The 17,754-nt window shown below is 37.7% G+C and overlaps 1 protein-coding gene across 2 annotated transcripts in view; it reads right to left on the bottom strand.

Moving 5' to 3' along the window:
* Positions 1-17,754, bottom strand: part of LOC127415931 (phospholipid phosphatase 3-like) — a 62,376-nt gene that overhangs the window by 25,816 nt on the left and 18,806 nt on the right. Inside the window, exons 2-4 of one of the 2 annotated variants that reach the window (XM_051654948.1) lie at positions 9,093-9,247; positions 5,283-5,563; positions 4,366-4,423 (exon numbers count right to left, since the gene is read on the bottom strand). In XM_051654948.1, coding sequence (XP_051510908.1) covers positions 4,366-4,423; positions 5,283-5,563; positions 9,093-9,247 — 494 coding nt within the window. Of the gene's footprint in view, positions 1-4,365; positions 4,424-5,282; positions 5,564-8,526; positions 8,685-9,092; positions 9,248-17,754 lie in introns of both variants that reach the window. The other variant, XM_051654947.1, reaches the window with a different exon arrangement.

Here is a 17,754-nt window from a genome sequence, read left to right on the forward strand (position 1 = left end):
ACAACCCCTTAGACTACCACACCTATGCAAGAAATTATGGTACATTTTCTTAAAGGAATAGTCTAGGTTCAATACAAGTTAAGCTCAATCGACAGCATTTGTGACAAAATATTGATTACCACAAAAAATATATATTTTGACTTGCCCCTCCTTTTCTTTAAGAAAAAAAAAAAAAAAAAGCAAAAATCTGGGTTCCAGTGAGGCACTTACAACGAAAGTGAATGGTGCCAATTTCTGAACATTAAAAACATTCAAAAGTAAAGCCACAAGACATCAATTATATTAATTTTAACATGAATTTAGTGTGATAAAATCACTTACTAACCTTTTCTGTGTAAAGTTATAGCTAATTTTACAACTGCCATGCCATGACGATGTAGTCAACAAACCCCAAAACCTTAAAATGACTGTAAAAATGACAATTTAAACAATTTTACAGATCAAATAATAAATGAGTTTTAACAGAAGAATGAATGTAAGAGCTTTTATAAAATTATAAGTTTTACATTTCTGCCTTTAAACCCTCCAAAACTTAAATTTTTAATTTTTTACATTTCTGCCTTTAAACCCTTTTTTTTTTTTTTTATAAAATTATTGTGCAGAATGATGATTCATTCTCAAATTTGGTGAGAACAAAGTCTGTCTGGTTTTGAACTGGGTTTACTTTTTTGTAAATAAAAGGGGATAACAGTAATGGTGTGAACTCTCATTATGACATCGGCGTCTGAACCATGAAGCACAAACTGCTAGACTACGATAATTACAAGGAGCAAGTATCTCTCTATCAGTCTACTCGTTTCTTTCTTTTTTTTCAAGTTTTCTCAACTGGCCTCTTGATTTAGCACTGAAGGCCAATAGTCAACAAAGAAATAATCTCAGAGACTAATTCGTATAATCTCATTTTCCCTGTACCTTAACATTGTAGTCTATTCCCATGTACATGCTGTAGAGCCCCACAGTCTCAACACATGTTATAATATATAATGGTATTTCACTCAACTCCAGCTTTGGCAAATGCAAGCAGCATATGGTGAGAGAAATCTGGCCAGGGTTTCAGATAAGATCTGAAGGGTATGATGAGTAATTTGCCCCTCAGCAACTGCAAGAGACTCTCAGTGACAAAGCCAAGAGCGTGCAGGGATAAAAATTACACTCAGATCATCTTATTTCAAGAAACTAAAACAAACAAACTGAAAAAAATCTGAAACCAAGTGACTTCACGACATGCTAAAAGTCTGTCCTCTGGAAGAACTCAGGGAATTAAACTTTTAACGGACTGCTTTTTCTCTACAGCATTTTTGTCAAGAGTAATGATGTGCAATACTGGCTGACATCTCTGTTACCTTGTGGCTAATCACAACAGTTAAAATACAGTGGGCCTAAATGTTAAAACTGAATGGTTTAGTCACAGAACACTCAACAGTACTGCCCAGAGGTGTGCTTCTTAATGTACTGTTTCCTCTTGTGAAGGAAGAGCTCAGGTCAGGGCGTCAGGCCCAACTGTCAAAAAGTCACACATTAATTTAACAGCTGTATTGAGAGCATTAGAAAGAACCAAGCAGGAGTTTTAACAGGTCAGCCTTCAGAAGTTACCAACACATACACATATTGGCTACATTCACAAAGTAGCAGAATACGGCTGTCAGTCTTGTTTGGAGTGCTAAAATCACCAGTGTTTTGGTTACACTGCAATGGCAATATCCTCATTGCATTTTTTCTCAAATATTCTCTCAAAGCACTGAGAATGAACATTTGGCCCCATCCATTAGCAAAGCAGCCCCGCCTCCTAATCTCTGCCTCTGAGAGGTGAAGGGGCCTATGGAGATGTTGATGATTAAGATGCAGGAAGAAGGGATCAGAAAGAAAGGAAGAGAGGATAGGGAGGAGTGGAGGGCCTCGTGTTTGAAAAGGAGAAAGTTTGAAACCTTTGAAAGAGGCTTTACATAGATTGAGAGACTGTAGGAGGCTGAGCAAAATCTGTCTTTGTATGTGTGTGTGAGCATGTATATTGGGGATTCTCCCTAATTAGTGCAAAAAGAGAGGGGTGTTTAAAAAAAAAAAAGAGAATACAAATAAAGCATAAGGATGAGTGAGAGAGAAATGAAGGAAAAACTTCAGAGAGAAAGGAAGTCTATACAGCTGCACAAATAAAAACAGGTGGAGTGTGTCCATCTGAGAGCTGAAGGGGAAAAATAACAGTGACCTACATTTAAGAGTCACACTGAGAAGGGTGAGGTGTTATAGAGGGTCCCTGTATCCATATTACCAAAGACAACAATCAAATCTTTCAGTATACAGCTATTCAGTATGACACATACTGAGGCATGAGGCTTAGCAACACTTGGGGGAAGTTGGTTAAATATGAAGGGCCTAAATATATTATATATATATATATACACACACACACACATACATACGCACACACACACACACACACCGATCAGCCACAACATTAAAACCACCTGCCTAATATTGTGTAGGTCTCCCTCGTGCCACCAAAACAACGCCAACCTGCATCTCAGAATAGCATTCTGAGATGATATTCTTCACACCACAATTGTACAGAGCGGTTATCTGAGTTACTGTAGACTTTGTCAGTTCGAACCAGTCTGGCCATTCTCTGTTGACCTCTCTCATCAACAAGGCGTTTCCGTCCACAGAACTGCCACTCACTGGATGATTTTTTGTTTTCGGCACCATTTGGAGTAAATTCTAGAGACTGTTGTGCATTAAAATCCCAGGAGATCAGCAGATACAGAAAGCCGATCATCCAAAGATTTCACAGTGGGTGAGAGACACTATAGCTTAAAGGCCTCTCCAGGTCTCTGTCTAACCATTAGACGACCAGGTGGAGGATTGATGATGATCTGGGGGGGTGCTTCAGCAAGGCCGGAATCGGGCAGATTCGTCTTTGTGAAGGACACATGAATCAAGCCACGTACAAGGTTATCCTGAAAGAAAACTTGCTTGCTTCTGCTCTGACAATGTTCCCCAACTCTGAGGATTGGTTTTTCCAGCAGCACAAATGCTCCATGCCGCACAGCCAGGTCAATCAAGGTGTGGATAGAGGACCACCGGATCAAGACCCTGTCATGGCCAGCCCAATCTCCAGACCTGAACCCCATTGAAAACCTCTGGAATGTGATCAAGAGGAAGATGGATGGTCACAAGCCATCAAACAAAGCTAAGCTGCTTGACTTTTTGCACCAGGAGTGCCATAAAGTCACCCAACAGCAATGTGAAAGACTGGTAGAGTGCATGCCAAGATGCATGAAAGCTGTGATTGAAAATCAGGGTTATTCCACCAAATATTGATTTCTGAACTCTTCCTAAGTTAAAACATTAGCATTGTGTTGTTTAAAAATGAATATGAACTTGTTTTCTTTGCATTATTCGAGGTCTGAAAACGCTGCATCTTCTTTGTTATTTTGACCAATTGGATTTTCTGCAAATAAATGCTCTCAATGCCAATATTTTTAATTTGGAATTTGGAAGAAATGTTGTCAGTACTTTATAGAATAAAACAAAAATGTTCATTTTACTCAAACACATACTTATAAATAGTAAATCCAGAGAAACTGATAATTTTGCAGTGGTCTCTTAATTTTTTCCAGAGCTGTGTATATATATATATATATATATATATGTACACACACACTACTGGTCAAAAGCTTTGAAACACTTACTCGTTCTTTATTATAATTTTTTTTTTTTTTTTTTTTTTTTTCACATTTGAGAATAATAGTAAAGTCATCAAAACTATAGAATAACATAAATGGAACTATGGGAATTATGTTGTGACTAAACAAAATCCAAAATAAATCAAAACTGTGTTATATTTTAGCATCTTGAAAGTAGTCACCCTGTGCCTAGAATTTGCAGACATGTACTCTTGACATTTTCTCAACCAACTTCTTGAGGTATCACCCTGGGATGCTTTTTAAACAGTATTGAAGGAGTTCCCATCGATGTTGGGCACTTATTGGCTGCTTTTATTTATTTTTTGGTCCAAGTCATCAATTTCAAAAACTTTTTTTTTTTTTTATTACATTTTAGTTTTAGAATTAAATTAATTCATATATTGCCACAATTATATTTTTGTCTACAAAACTAATTTCAAACATTTAAGCATACACCTTCAGATCAAAAGACTTTTAAGATCATGAGAAACATTTCAGTCAAGTGTTTCAAAACTTTTGACCGGTAGTGTATATATATGTTATTCTTCTTCTTCTTATTATTATTATTAATTTTTTTAAATGCAAAAGGGTAATAGTGTGGGTTAGGGTTAGTCTATAAAGTATTTAGAATTAGCTGTCCCATTTAGATTTAGCCTAATAGATTTAGAGTGTGCAAGGTACTTACTGCAAGGTACAGCATGGTGTACATCGAAAAGGAAGCATGTCCGGAAAAGAAGGATTTCCTGTAAAGAGAGAGAGAGAGAGAGAGAGAGAGATAGAGAGAGAGAGAGAGAAGATCATTTAATCTAAAGAAAAAATAAATAATAATAAAAAAAAAAAGTATAATAATAATATTATGTTTATGAGATCATTTGAGTTGCAGGTGTAAACATCACCTCTAAGCTTGTTTTTGGGTCACTCTATTTTCTATTCTATTGTTTTCTATTATTTTGCTAATAACTGAAAGCCTATTTATTCCATTTCCGTTGCAACAATATATTAAAATCAAGTGCAAGTATTCACCCTGCAATGAAGTGCCGTTTTTTAAATGAATTTCGCTTGTTTGCTAGGCAAAAAATTTGCAACTAATTTGAGTTATTACACAGTTCTCTGGAATATTTTATTCTGATTGGTCAATTGCAGCCTTCTGCAGTAAAATATTTTGGTGCAATGACTTAATTGTGCAAAGCAACCAATTTCCTACATAGCTGTGTTAGTTACATGGGTCTCCAATTGCTTCACTGTCTCTTTTTTGTCACATAAAAAAATTATTTCAACTCAAATCAACACACACAAAAAAAAGTTTTTAGGGCTGAGTAAAACTACTGATTTTCAGATTAATGGTGATCTTCATTCATTCAGTTTTGGTTGTGCTGATTATTATATCTGTTAAATAAACAGCAATTGAACTGTATTGTTTGGGCCCTGCTGTTAATTAGTTGCTTGAGCGCAAGAAGAATAGGTCTTAAGTGACAATGACACATTTATTAGTTTAGCAGTTACTATCATCACAAACAATTCAACAGTAGGAAGCAATAACATAAGTAGTGCTATGTACATGTATAAGCACATGTTTGTGCATGCAAGTGCTGAACATCTCACCTGGCCTCTTGTACTTTGCTGGGATCTCCAGTGCATTTGTAATCAGTGATATATCCCAGAGAGCAATTGATGGTAGAGTAGTCCGGCATGCACACATCTAGGAAGTGCGGCCTCATCCGGCCAACCGAGACCTTGGCAATGTCTGTGAACGATTGGCTGACAGCACAGCCGAAGATGAACACGCCCACTTGTCTGTAGAGGGCGGAGACATAAGGGTTCCCCACAAATGATTTGGAGCCCTGGTTCATGTAATGGATCCTGAAGCATTCGCCAATCACGATCTAGAGAATGGTTCATTTACATGGCAAAATTATTGACAGCTTTGATTTATACTACATACCATGCAAGTCATTAAAGGAACGGTTCATGCAAAAATGACATTTCTGTCTTCATTTACTCAGCCTTGTTCTAACCCTGAATACTGTTATTGTTTTCTGCGAACACAAAAGGCAAAAAAGCACCATTACAGTCTCATAAAAAAATAAAAAGTCCATGCATCTTCTGCCCTGTATTCCAAGTCTTCTGAAGTCATACGATAGCTTTGTGTGAGGAACAGACCCAAATTTAAACCCAAATTATTCACTGATATTCTTACTATGCCCTAAGCTCACACTTACCACGTTTGCATTTAGTTACTACACATGCGAGAGCCAATGTTGTTTTGAATCTGAATGCAGGCTAGAAATGAGCTTGGTGGGAGGGCTAGATTATTTGTGAATAATGACTACACTTTTCTGTCTGTTCCTCACAAAAACCTATCGTGTGGCTCCAGAAGAATGGGAACACAGTGCACAAGTTGTATAGACTAGATTTATGATACTAATTATTGTCCTTTTTTGGAGCTTGACAACCATCAACTTCAGAAGGCAAGATAAATTTAAACTTTTGTGTTCCACCAAAAATATAACAGCATATGGTTTTGGAACATTAAGAGGGTGAGTTTTCGTGTTTGGGTGAACTTTTCCTTCAACATCAAAAAAGTGATGCTGAAATGTAAAGTCAAACATTAACATGTCATTGTGTATTTTAACAGATTTCATAGTGGTCAGGTCATGAACATGCAGGGTGGAGTTAGTCAGCATGCAAATGAGGTATCTGTTAGGACAGCACATTAATCAAAAAGCAAGAAAGAAATGATGGAGAAAAAAAAATGAAGAGAGGGAACAACAGAATTGAGTTATGACTGTGCATGGCCTGCCTCTAACTGATGACATTTCAGTGATACAGAACATATGATGTTATTGAAAGTTATGGCTTTCATATGAACAGTTAGAGTATAGGATTTTAAAACGGACATCTGCACCATTTGAAACCAGTAGGACGTAAATTATAGCAGAGGGGTGTGGGTAATGAAGTACATAAACCATGCCTTAATGAGATACTGTATTTACTATCTCTCTTTTTCTTTTTTACTTTTGAAACTGAAACTGCTTTCCCTGAGGCCTAACCAAACTAAGACTGGAGACACTGCTAATTAACTACAGCTGTGTGAGGAGAGCCAACAGTCACACATGTATGTATATATATATATATATATATATATATATATATATATATATATATATATATATATATATATATATGCATACACAGTCCTTGTTTTAATCAGGAGAAATGCTGAGCATGGGAATATTTTTGCTCCAGACAGTAAGGCAAGCATGTCTCCATATGGGATCTCCATGGAGTCATGGTTTGGTGTTGTGCCAGCGTTCAGGGGTTTGTATTTTAGGACCACTTCCCTCATCTCCACTACTTTATTCCACAAGGAGTCCGGTCTTCCATGCTGGATTTTTGTTTTGAGACAGTTTTGGAGTTCCATAACAGCTAAAAGTCTTTGCCCAATCAGTACATTGTTTTTCGTACGGTGTCTAACATGTGTTCCTTGGCAGATTAGTTTAATTTGTAAGAGGTTAACCCTTGGCCAGATGTCACAATGGGTGTGTCTTCTAATTCAACACCTCAGCAGCTGCGTGGTTATGTTTAGACTTATTTACACTCATATAGAATTGTGTTTTTTACAAGCAGATTTTGCATTAAAGTTCAAAGAGTAATATTTAGTGACATTTTACTATTTCTGTTTAGTTTTGGGAAAAACATTCAGTTCACTGCATGATTGAGTGACTCTCAGGATACCTGTCAAGAATATATTCGGGTCATATTTCGCCCCTAAATTAAAAAATAATAAAAAATAAATTTTATTTTGAAGCCTGTTTTGACAGATTTTTGCAGTTGTGAGATTATTTTCATGGCAACTGAGCACATTTATGCACCATTTCTCATTAATAAGCTGCAATAATATTAATAATAATAATAATATAGGATAATTATATTATTTCAATTTTAAAGAATCATTTTGGTATTTGTTATCTTGCCTTTAATGCATGTGGATTTAAATTTAAAACCATAAAAACATTTGTATTTATTTATATTTTTTTTTTATGTAATATTGTAAAAATTACTCTAATACAGTGATGGGAATCTAATGAGAATCACATTTTAAAATAACTGATATAATAAATAAATAAATAAATAAAAATAAATAAAAACAATCAAAGATAAAACATCCAGAAGTATTACAGTAATGACAATTTTGGCAGGAAATGTGTTTATTTATCATGAAAATGATAATCTTGAAAATGAAAATCTTATTGGTTCTTAAATAGGCTTAATTTTCTTTAAGCAAAATGCAACTTCTTATTTTCCTTTTGATTTTGGGGTAACGTGACCTGGACATGTTTTCATAAGTTCAACGGATTGCAGTTGAAATTAATGCTGTGAATTTCAATGAGGAATTTTCAGATCTTCTGACATAGTTGGGTTGAGTTTTAGCTGGTATTCAATCACCTGATTTTCCTTCATTTATCAGTAGATGAGGCATTGCTGTTCTTGAGAATTACTTTCTCTAAAAAACAAAAGTCAAACACAACAAGAGCAATGCACCACAGAACACATGCAAACAGAAGAAGGAAGACCAAGAGAGAAAGAAAGAGAGACAGAGAGTTAGCCCTGACCACGATAAATCCCTTGATGTTGAGCTACTTCAAATATTTCAAATGGACAGATGAGATGGGGAGGGCTGGTTAATGAATTTGAGGGATTATGGTTAGGATTCTCTGCTATGAAGTCTACTTATTTCTATAGGTATTCTATATCTGATTATTGGTTTAATGGGGGATGAGCGAAGTAGATGGGAGGTTTATATGAGTAAGTGATATATTTATATGTATATAAGAGAAGGACTTACAGAAAGGATGGCAATTAGAATGCCAGCGGCAGAGAGCACGACATCGCTTATGGTGTCCCCGTTTTTATACGGGTACTGGATGGACTGGTCACTGCAGTAAAACCCGCGATGGTACGGCTTGATTGTGCTAGTTTCAATTATCAGGAAAGGCAGGCCAGCTACAGCGACACACACACACACACACACACACACACAAAGAGAGAGAGGGAGAGAGGGAGAGAGAAAGAGAGAGAGTTCAGGTCATTTACAGCAAGACACGCGCAGATAGCGGCACAGCAAAGCAAAGCACAGCACAGCACACAGCACACAGCAGCTGAGGAGTATGGGATGTACCAGGCATGGGAGGGTGACATGGTAACTCGGTTTTTGAGAGATTAAACCACTATAGCTAACGTCTGTCTGGCTCAAGGAACTGCAATTTAACAGCAATTTCTGCTATACCATGGCTATAAACTTTTCATGTATTACTACAACAGCTCTCTCAAAAGACTTAATTTCCATGCAGTTGCCCGCCCGCTCGCCTGGCCCCATGTCCCCTGTCTTTGACCCCTTATTGGGGCACTTACGCTGGCAATGGGCAGGAGCAGGCCCATGGATGTCAGCACAGAGGAGGGCACAGTGCTGCTTTTAAAGGCGTAGCGGATACTGTCATCCGCGCAGTAGAACCCACGCTGGTACGGCTGCACTGAAGATTTATGCAACACCATCGAGGGCAGCATGACTATGCAAAAAAAACAAAAAAAACAAAAACAAAAAAAAAAACAAATAAAAAAATAACAAAAAATAAACACATGGGGAGTGTCATGATACGCACACACTTACCTGAGAGGGTAGGGCTGTTGCTCATTACTTAAGTTTTAAACGTAGTAAAAAAAAATCAAAAAGCATGATAACTAAAAGGCTTGATATTTCAAGCAAAATAACGTCAAATGTTAAAATAGTTCACCAAAAAAAACCCAAATCTGTCTCACACTCATGTCATTTCAAACATGAACGTATGCTGTTATTTTTAACATCAAACACAAAATTAGAATTTATTTTTAAATGTTCCACGGACAGTTCCACACTAGTTAGTGACAATGCTAGGAAGCTAGAAAGCTAAAAAAAAATAAAAAATAAACAAAAAAAAAGGACAACAAGCACATAAAAAGCACTAAATGCATCATAAAAGTATCTATATGAAAAAAATCTATATGACTCGGGCACTATATCCCAAGACTTCTGAAGCTATACGTTTGCTTTGTGTGAGGAAAAGACTGAAATTTTGTCATTATTTACTGACAACCTTCTCCTACACAGAAGCTAGCATCTAGCCCAGATACACGTTCAGAATAAAAAAAATTGCGTATTATGTATTATGAACAACTTTTAGGATACTTTAATGGTAATTATTTTTTACTTTTTTTGGAGCTAAAGTTACATGAGCCGAGTAACACATTTTCAAAAATCTGTGTTCCACAGAACAAAACAACAGCATACCAGTTTGGAAAAACACAAGGGCGAGTAAATGATGAAAAAAAAAAATATTTTTTTCCCACCAATTTTCAAAGGGAAATTGAGGACAATGATAACAAGCTATAAGTTTAGAAGTTAACTAAATTCAACACTTATTCCAATATCAGGCAAGCTGGGAAGTTCTTCAAGTCTTTATCTAATCTTTTTAACAAAGCACCTCCTCAGAGTATTGGTACTACAAGAGCCATGTACACAAATCCAAACATAGCACACATAGTATTCTCTGTATCTGTGTATCCAATACACATTGCTTTGAAGCAACAGTTTGCATGCTTAGTAATCAAGTAATTCGTGCAAAGCAAAACAATAGCAAGAGAGACTTCCCTCACAGCTCAGGTTTAAGGCTATTATCAGTGCAAAGTAGCTCACAGCTAAAGACAATGCAGCCTAATGGCATTAAGCAAAGCTTTTATGCAAACAATACTGTATGAGGGCTTCAGAGACTTAATTCAATACAGATGAGAGCTTATAATGAACTCCAAATCCATCAAAGTTCTAGTATTACATGTTTCTTTGTCCTTATAGTTTTAATAAAGGATTCAAACTAATTTAGAAAGGGTAATGTTGGGTCTTCATAAGAAGCATGGTGACAGGAATGGCACCTTTTTAATCAACATTGCCTTTATAAATACTGGATTAGCTATTGCAGTTTGTTGGGCTAAATGACCTACATATGACTCAGAAAGTTTTATAGGCAACAACATACCACACAAATAACACTCCTCATGGGAAGCACACAGTAGACTTGAGTTGCTGTTAGCCTGTTGCTAAGCCAACAATTGTGATTTTCAAATAAGCTTTAAAAGCACATAACACATACATATTGGAGCAAATAGTATATTTCAAACTGTAGTTAATTTACTATTACTATTTTTGCTGATACTTTTTTTAGCATTGAAAACAATATATTTATAATCTGCATTTCTCATGACTTGTCTGTCGATTTAGATGAATTATTTCACTGAGTTTGTTACAATGCATTTTGTGACTGCCTTCTCCACAAAGAACAAATGTGATGTTACCTTGGAATTTCAAAATCATATAAGGGAGCATAAGTCTAGGTAGACAGCTTCCTAGGTTCTTGAGCAAAGCTAATGTGTGGACATTTTGAAGACAGACTGGAGTTCTCAGGTCACTAGTGGTTTTGATAAAACATTTTCACAACAGTATGGTTTGTCCTTCCATTACATGAGAACTATAATGGAGACCATTTTGTGGTTAAAAGTAAAAACAAAACACATATATTTTGGAGGTTTCCCTTGGTGTAAAAATGTACCAACAAACTACATTCACACCAGTTAGGTTATGTGTTGAAACCATGAAGGCGAAAGATTCCAGGCTGGGACCTCGGCCCAAAATGGCCGACTCATTAAACTGTCACACCTTATGCAAAGCACACGTCAGCTGTCATCAGCCAGCCAACGGCAGGAAAAATAAATACCTATTTCTTAATCAAAGCAAACTAAACATAAGACTCAAAGTTGTGGTGGGAGCTTTGAAAGTTCTCCTTGAAGGATTGTAAAATGTGTGAATAGCAAGAAAAACAAAGCTTTGCTTATGCCGGCCACCCAAATTTCTGGAAAGGTGTTTGGAGCGAACGAGACATGGGGGCATTTGGGTTTTTTGTGATTAAAGAGAGAGGAGAGGGAAGCCTTGGTGACTGATCTATCATGCACACACTCATACATACAATAAACCAAAACCTAAAGATGTAAGATCAAACCAGCTTTGGGAACTAGCACATTTTGAAAAACAGAGTTCTTTGAACTACCCTCAGGGCCTCTTTGATTATTCCCCAGCCAGAAAAATGTCATGACAATGTTCTTTCACACGAAGTGCAAAATAACATTCAAACTTTAACTTAGATGCACCACAAATGCACCACACCTACATACGATCAAACTCTTCTGTCTTTCCTCTCTCTCTCTCTACCATTATACAGACAGGCAATTACCAGAATTAAACGCTACAGACACATTCTGCACCTGTTAAAATAAAGAAATAGAGCTATGGGGCGTAAGAATTTGTGTTTTCTCACAGGTGCTTGAGCCAGGGATTCTGTAAGCAGACCTAGTCAAATGCTAGACTATTCAAGTCTAGCCAATTCAAACCAAGGTACTAGACTGGGTGAGGGTTAATCCATAGAGCTATGTTACAGCTTTTTGAAACACATGCAGACATGGATGCACATTCCTCCTTGGCACTACTTGTGATGTTTTAGATCTGCTCTGACCACAAGGTCAGATCCACTTAGAGTGTCTGGAAAAAGCCAAATCCTAGTGATCATCTTTCATCATATGTGCACGCATGTTTATGCTTAGACAACAGACATGTGTCCATATCCATTCTGTTATAATGTGTGTATGTGCATAAGTATACAGCCAAATGGTAAACAAGTATGTTAAATGAGGGGGAAAATGACCCCTAATGATTCTCAAAGCTAGAGTTTAATGCAAACAAACATTTTGAGACCGTTCCAAAAGTTGTCACTTTTTAAGCTGTAGAGTATTTATGACAGAACATGCATAGTTTTGGTGGTCACCATAGTATAAACTCAGCGTAATGGAAAGATGTGCACTAAGCAGCCACAAAACCCGAATAATTCTGAACTCAGTGTGCATTTTTGTGAGTATAGATCTCCATACAGCCACCAACTGTTTTTGAAAGGTCTTCTGTCTGTGCCCAATGATGTTGGCTGTGAGCTCTCATCATGCCAGGATGCCGTTGTTCTACTGCCCATGCCATCACCCTGAGAGAGGCCTGGTATGCTGGGACTCTCCTTATTCTTCTCTCACTCCCTTTTATTCACTCTTCAACTCTTCAGATGACAAATAATGGGCACCTTTGTACCAAAACACAATTTGAGGGACAGCTTCACTCAAAACACTCACTTGTAAGAACCATAATTGGGTGGAGCCATGGCCTGGCAGTTAGTGTATGTGCTCCACACATGTTGAATGCCAAGGTGATCACACGGACAATGCTCGTTCGAATTTGGTCTGTGTTTTGTCCAGATTCTCTTCCTACCTGTCTCTCCCTTCAATTTCATGCCCTCTAAATATTGCCTCTATCACTAAAAAGTGACAAAAGGCCCAAAAAATAAATTATCTGACGCATTTTGTTGTTTTATATCGACTATCTCTTTAGCAGTAAAGTAGTACACAGTAACTATGAAAGGCTGAGAGAGAGAGAGAGAGAGAGAGAGAGAGAGAGAGAGAGAGAGGGAGGAAGGAATGGAGGAGCACCAACTAGTCTGTTGTCAGTGCAAAGTTAATTAAATACAAATAAATTCAGTCTGAATCACAATAGATCCATGACTACAGCTAAAGACTCTAAGTGATGACCTAGAAACACAAAGAGGACACAGTCCAAGTTAACCAGCCATTTGGTGTTCTTGTGTCAAGGAAGCCGCCTTGTAAAATTTCAACAAACGTATCTAATATTAAACATACTACGTTCCTTTTCAAGATCAATTTACTCAATGTCTGTTTGTCACCAAATTAGAACCTGTCATGTGATGGGAAAATAGATTCAATGACTAATGGCTCAAGGCCACTGAGTTAAGCGTGCATGAACTCTCCATTCGGCCCCTCACTTAACGCTCAATAAGAGCCTAATGAAAAATAACAAGGGGTCAAAATCTACTGGGGCCTGGAATGCCACACATGCAGCACACATACACATAGCAATCATAAGTGGGTGGCGGAATGCTGCATTGTGGGGGACATTTTTCTATTTGCATTATCAGATGTTGGCACGTAGCCCTTATTGGTCTCAGAAGTGGAACGGCCAGATGCCAGTCAGTCGCTACGGGCAACCATCGTTCCAGCTCTTTACAGCTGCAGACATAGACCAGAACAGAAATCAGTTAGAAATCAATGTTTAAATAAGAAATTAGATGATTCTTATCAGAGACAATCGACTGATGGAGACTAGTTACACAGGCATGAAGCCTGAAGGAAAAATGTGTTTGTGGATGTGCGACTGATGAACAGGACTCTGCTTTATTTTATTGACATATCTTACATGCACTTGCGTGAATATTTGTGAGAGTTTGTGACTTAGCGTTTACACTTTTGATCAACTTTATGTGATTTTGTTCAACTAAGTCATGGCACCAGATAAAGCTGCTGGTAATGCAGTTTGACAGAACCACACTTAACAGACTGGAAAACCAAATTTACATCACCTTTAACTCACTGAAGTCATGCCATTAAAAAGGTTATTTGCTACATCTAGATTTTTATCCATCAAGGACCTGATATGGATGTGAAAGGTGAAATTGTGAATTTTTTTCAATGTAAAATTACTTTTTCCTATCCCAGCTTCAAAACTGGAAACAACTACGAGTAAGCCATTAGTAGTCTGGTTTCCCCGAAAAGTTTGCTCTGTTTGTTTGAACCGTAGTTTGCTCCGTAGTTTAAATTTTGACAACACTGGCAGCACAATCCAACAATGACAATGCAGTAAAAACAAGTTTGGTAAAGATGTTGACCTTTTCTTCAAAACTTCTTAAGGTAATAGAAGTAGAGGTATTGACTGTGTGATAGAGTAAAAGTGAACTGCATTGTAAAGCAAATGCTCTGAATGGGTATTAAAGACTGATCTGTCATTATTGGAACATAGATGCTTTGGTGAAGAGGAAAGAAAGCCTTGTAAACATATATGGAGGAAAGACCTTCTCCCGATAGGGGCCCCATGCCCTTGAACAATGAGTGCACTGAGAGGACAGCACAAGGGTCAAAAACAAATACACACACATCTAGGTCTAAGGTTCCATCAGACAGACAAAGCAATCAACAGCAGAACTAAGACAGATCAGTAGCAGGCCAAAGGTGAGAATTTAGTGTGACTGTGATTGTGTAGCAGAGGCTTGAGGTTAGCTAGCACTAGGTATGACTGAAAATATGGTGGAAAGACTATCATTTCTCCTAATCAGCAAATACAGATGCAAATAGATTCTCTCTGAACCTGAATGGTGGCCATGACAACTAGCGCCTGCCTGAGTCATTTGTAGTCTTACAGCTGGCAGCAGTGTTGTCACGATATCAAAATTTCAGTAGTCGGTACCGATGCCAGTGAAATGTTATGGTTCTCAATACCAGTTTCGATACTAAAGCAAAAATGTGCTAATATGGTAATATGCTATTGAACACACTCCTTTAGCCAATTTAAAGGTAAATTTCAATGTAAATAATAAATTATAAATCAAGTGTTCCAGCAAGTGTTTCTCAATTAAGCATGATTTGCTAAACTGTTTATCAGCAGGGCTCTAATGAAATCTGTTTTGTTTTTTCACAAATATTTTTTTAAATTATCTTTCCAGAAAACCATGTTTTACCATTTAATTTCATCATCAAAATGGAGTCTAATCAAATTAATTCTTAAAACTTAAAAAAAAAATTAACAAGTAAAAAATGTTGGTGGGCAGGGACACAATGGTATCCTATGAGGCCACTAAGGAGCGGGGTGGGGGGTTGTTGTTTAGTTCTCAGCTGCTTTGATGGCTTTATCACTGGTGATCTGCAGAGGGATTGTAGCCAGGGCCTTCACACAATGCGAGAGCCTGTAGAGGATGCAGAGAAAGAGAATGGGCATGTAGCTCCTATGGGAATTGCTCTGTTGAGAATGAGTGGCTCATTGCCAGCTCTCATGAGACTCTCACTGGCTGAAAGACTGAAGCTGAACACAGAAAAGAGAGCCACCCCTGCTGGGAACAAGGGAAATGCAAGAGGAGGGCTTCATTAATTACTAGGAGAAAGGTAAATGGAGGGAGGGAGAAGAGTGTGGCACTTGAAATCTAATAGGAAGTGCACTGTATATTTAGAACAGTGTGTGTGTGTTTGTGTGTGGATGTACCGTTTATAGAGCCGCACTGCATGAGATTCATCGGAAGTCAGAGGTGCATTTTAAAATTGATAGACATTTCCGAAATGCACACAGATCTATTCTTGCACCCTGACACATAAAACACAAAAACGTACACAGACTAAACACCAAAACACACACATACAGTTGAAGTCAGAAGTTTACATACACCTTAGCCAAATACGTTTAAACTCAGTTTTTTCACAATTCCTGACATTTAATCATAGAAAACATTCCCTGTCTAAGGTCAGTTAGTTTCACTACTTTATTTTAAGAATGTGAATAATAGTAGAGAGAATGATTTATTTCCGCTTTTATTCTTTCATCACATTCCCTGTGGGTCAGAAGTTTACATACACTTTGTTAGTATTTCGTATCATTGCCTTTAAATTGTTTAACTTGGGTCAAAAGTTTTGGTTTGCTTTCCACAAGCCTCTCACAATAAGTTGCTGGAATTTTGTTCCATTCCTCCAGACAGAACTGGTGTAACTGAGTCAGGTTTGTAGGCCTCCTTGCTTGCACATGCTTTTTCAGTTCTGCCCACAAATTTTCTATTGGATTGAGGTCAGGGCTTTGTGATGGCCACTCCAATACCTTCACTTTGTTGTCCTTAAGCCATTTTGACACAAATTTGTAGGTATGCTTGGGGTCATTGTCCATTTGGAAGACCCATTTGCAATCGAGCTTTAACTTCCTGGCTGATGTCTTGAGATGTTGCTTCAATATATCCACATAATTTTCCTTCCTCATGATGCCATCCATTTTGTGAAGTGCACCAGTCCCTCCTGCAGCAAAGCACCCCCACAACATGATGCTGCCACCCCCATGCTTCACGGTTGGGATGGTATTCTTCGGCTTGCAAGCCTCACCCTTTTCTTCCGAACATAACGATGGTCATTATGGCCAAACGGTTTAATTTTTGTTTCATTAGACCAGAGGACATTTCACCAAAAAGTAAGATCTTTGTCCACATGTGCACTTGCAAACTGTAGTCTGGCTTTTTTATGGCAGTTTTGGAGCAGTGACTTCTTCCTTGCTGAGCAGCCTTTCAGGTTATGTCAATATAGGACTCGATTTTACTGTGGACATAGATACTTGTCTACCTGTTTCCTCCAGCATCTTCACAAGGTCCTTTGCTGTTGTTCTGGGATTGGTTTGCACTTTTCGCACCAAACTACGTTCATATCTAGGAGACAGAATGCATCTCCTCCCTAAGCGGTATGATGACTGCATGGTCCCATGGTGTTTATACTTGCGTACTATTTTGTACAGATGAACATGGTACCTTCAGGCATTCGGAAATTGCTCCTAAGGATGAACCAGACTTGTGGAGGTCCACAATTTTTTTTCTGAGGTCTTGACTGATTTATTTTGACTTTCCCATGATGTCAAGCAAAGAGGCACTGAGTTTGAAGGTAGGCCTTAAAATACATCCACAGGTATACTTCCAATTCAGTACACCTCCTATCAGAAGCTAATTGGCTAATTGTCTAAAGGCTTGACATAATTTTCTGGAATTTTCCAAGCTGCTTAAAGGCACAGTTAACTTAGTGTATGTAAACTTCTCAGCCACTGGATTGTGATATAGTCAGTTAAAAGTGAAACAATCTGCCTGTAAACAACTGTTGGAAAAATTACTTGTGTCATGCACAAAGTAGGTGTCCTAAACGACTTGCCAGAACTATAGTTTGCTAACATGAAATATGTGGAGTGGTTAAAAAATGAGGTTCAATGACTTCAACCTAAGTGTACGCAAACTTCTGCCTTCAACTGTACATGCACAGAGATTAACATTTTCTATGACCTCTGACCTATGAACCCTGCCCTCTGGAATGTGTGGTCTCT

Source organism: Myxocyprinus asiaticus, chromosome 25 (genome assembly GCF_019703515.2).
Source record: "Myxocyprinus asiaticus isolate MX2 ecotype Aquarium Trade chromosome 25, UBuf_Myxa_2, whole genome shotgun sequence".
NCBI lineage: Eukaryota > Metazoa > Chordata > Actinopteri > Cypriniformes > Catostomidae > Myxocyprinus > Myxocyprinus asiaticus.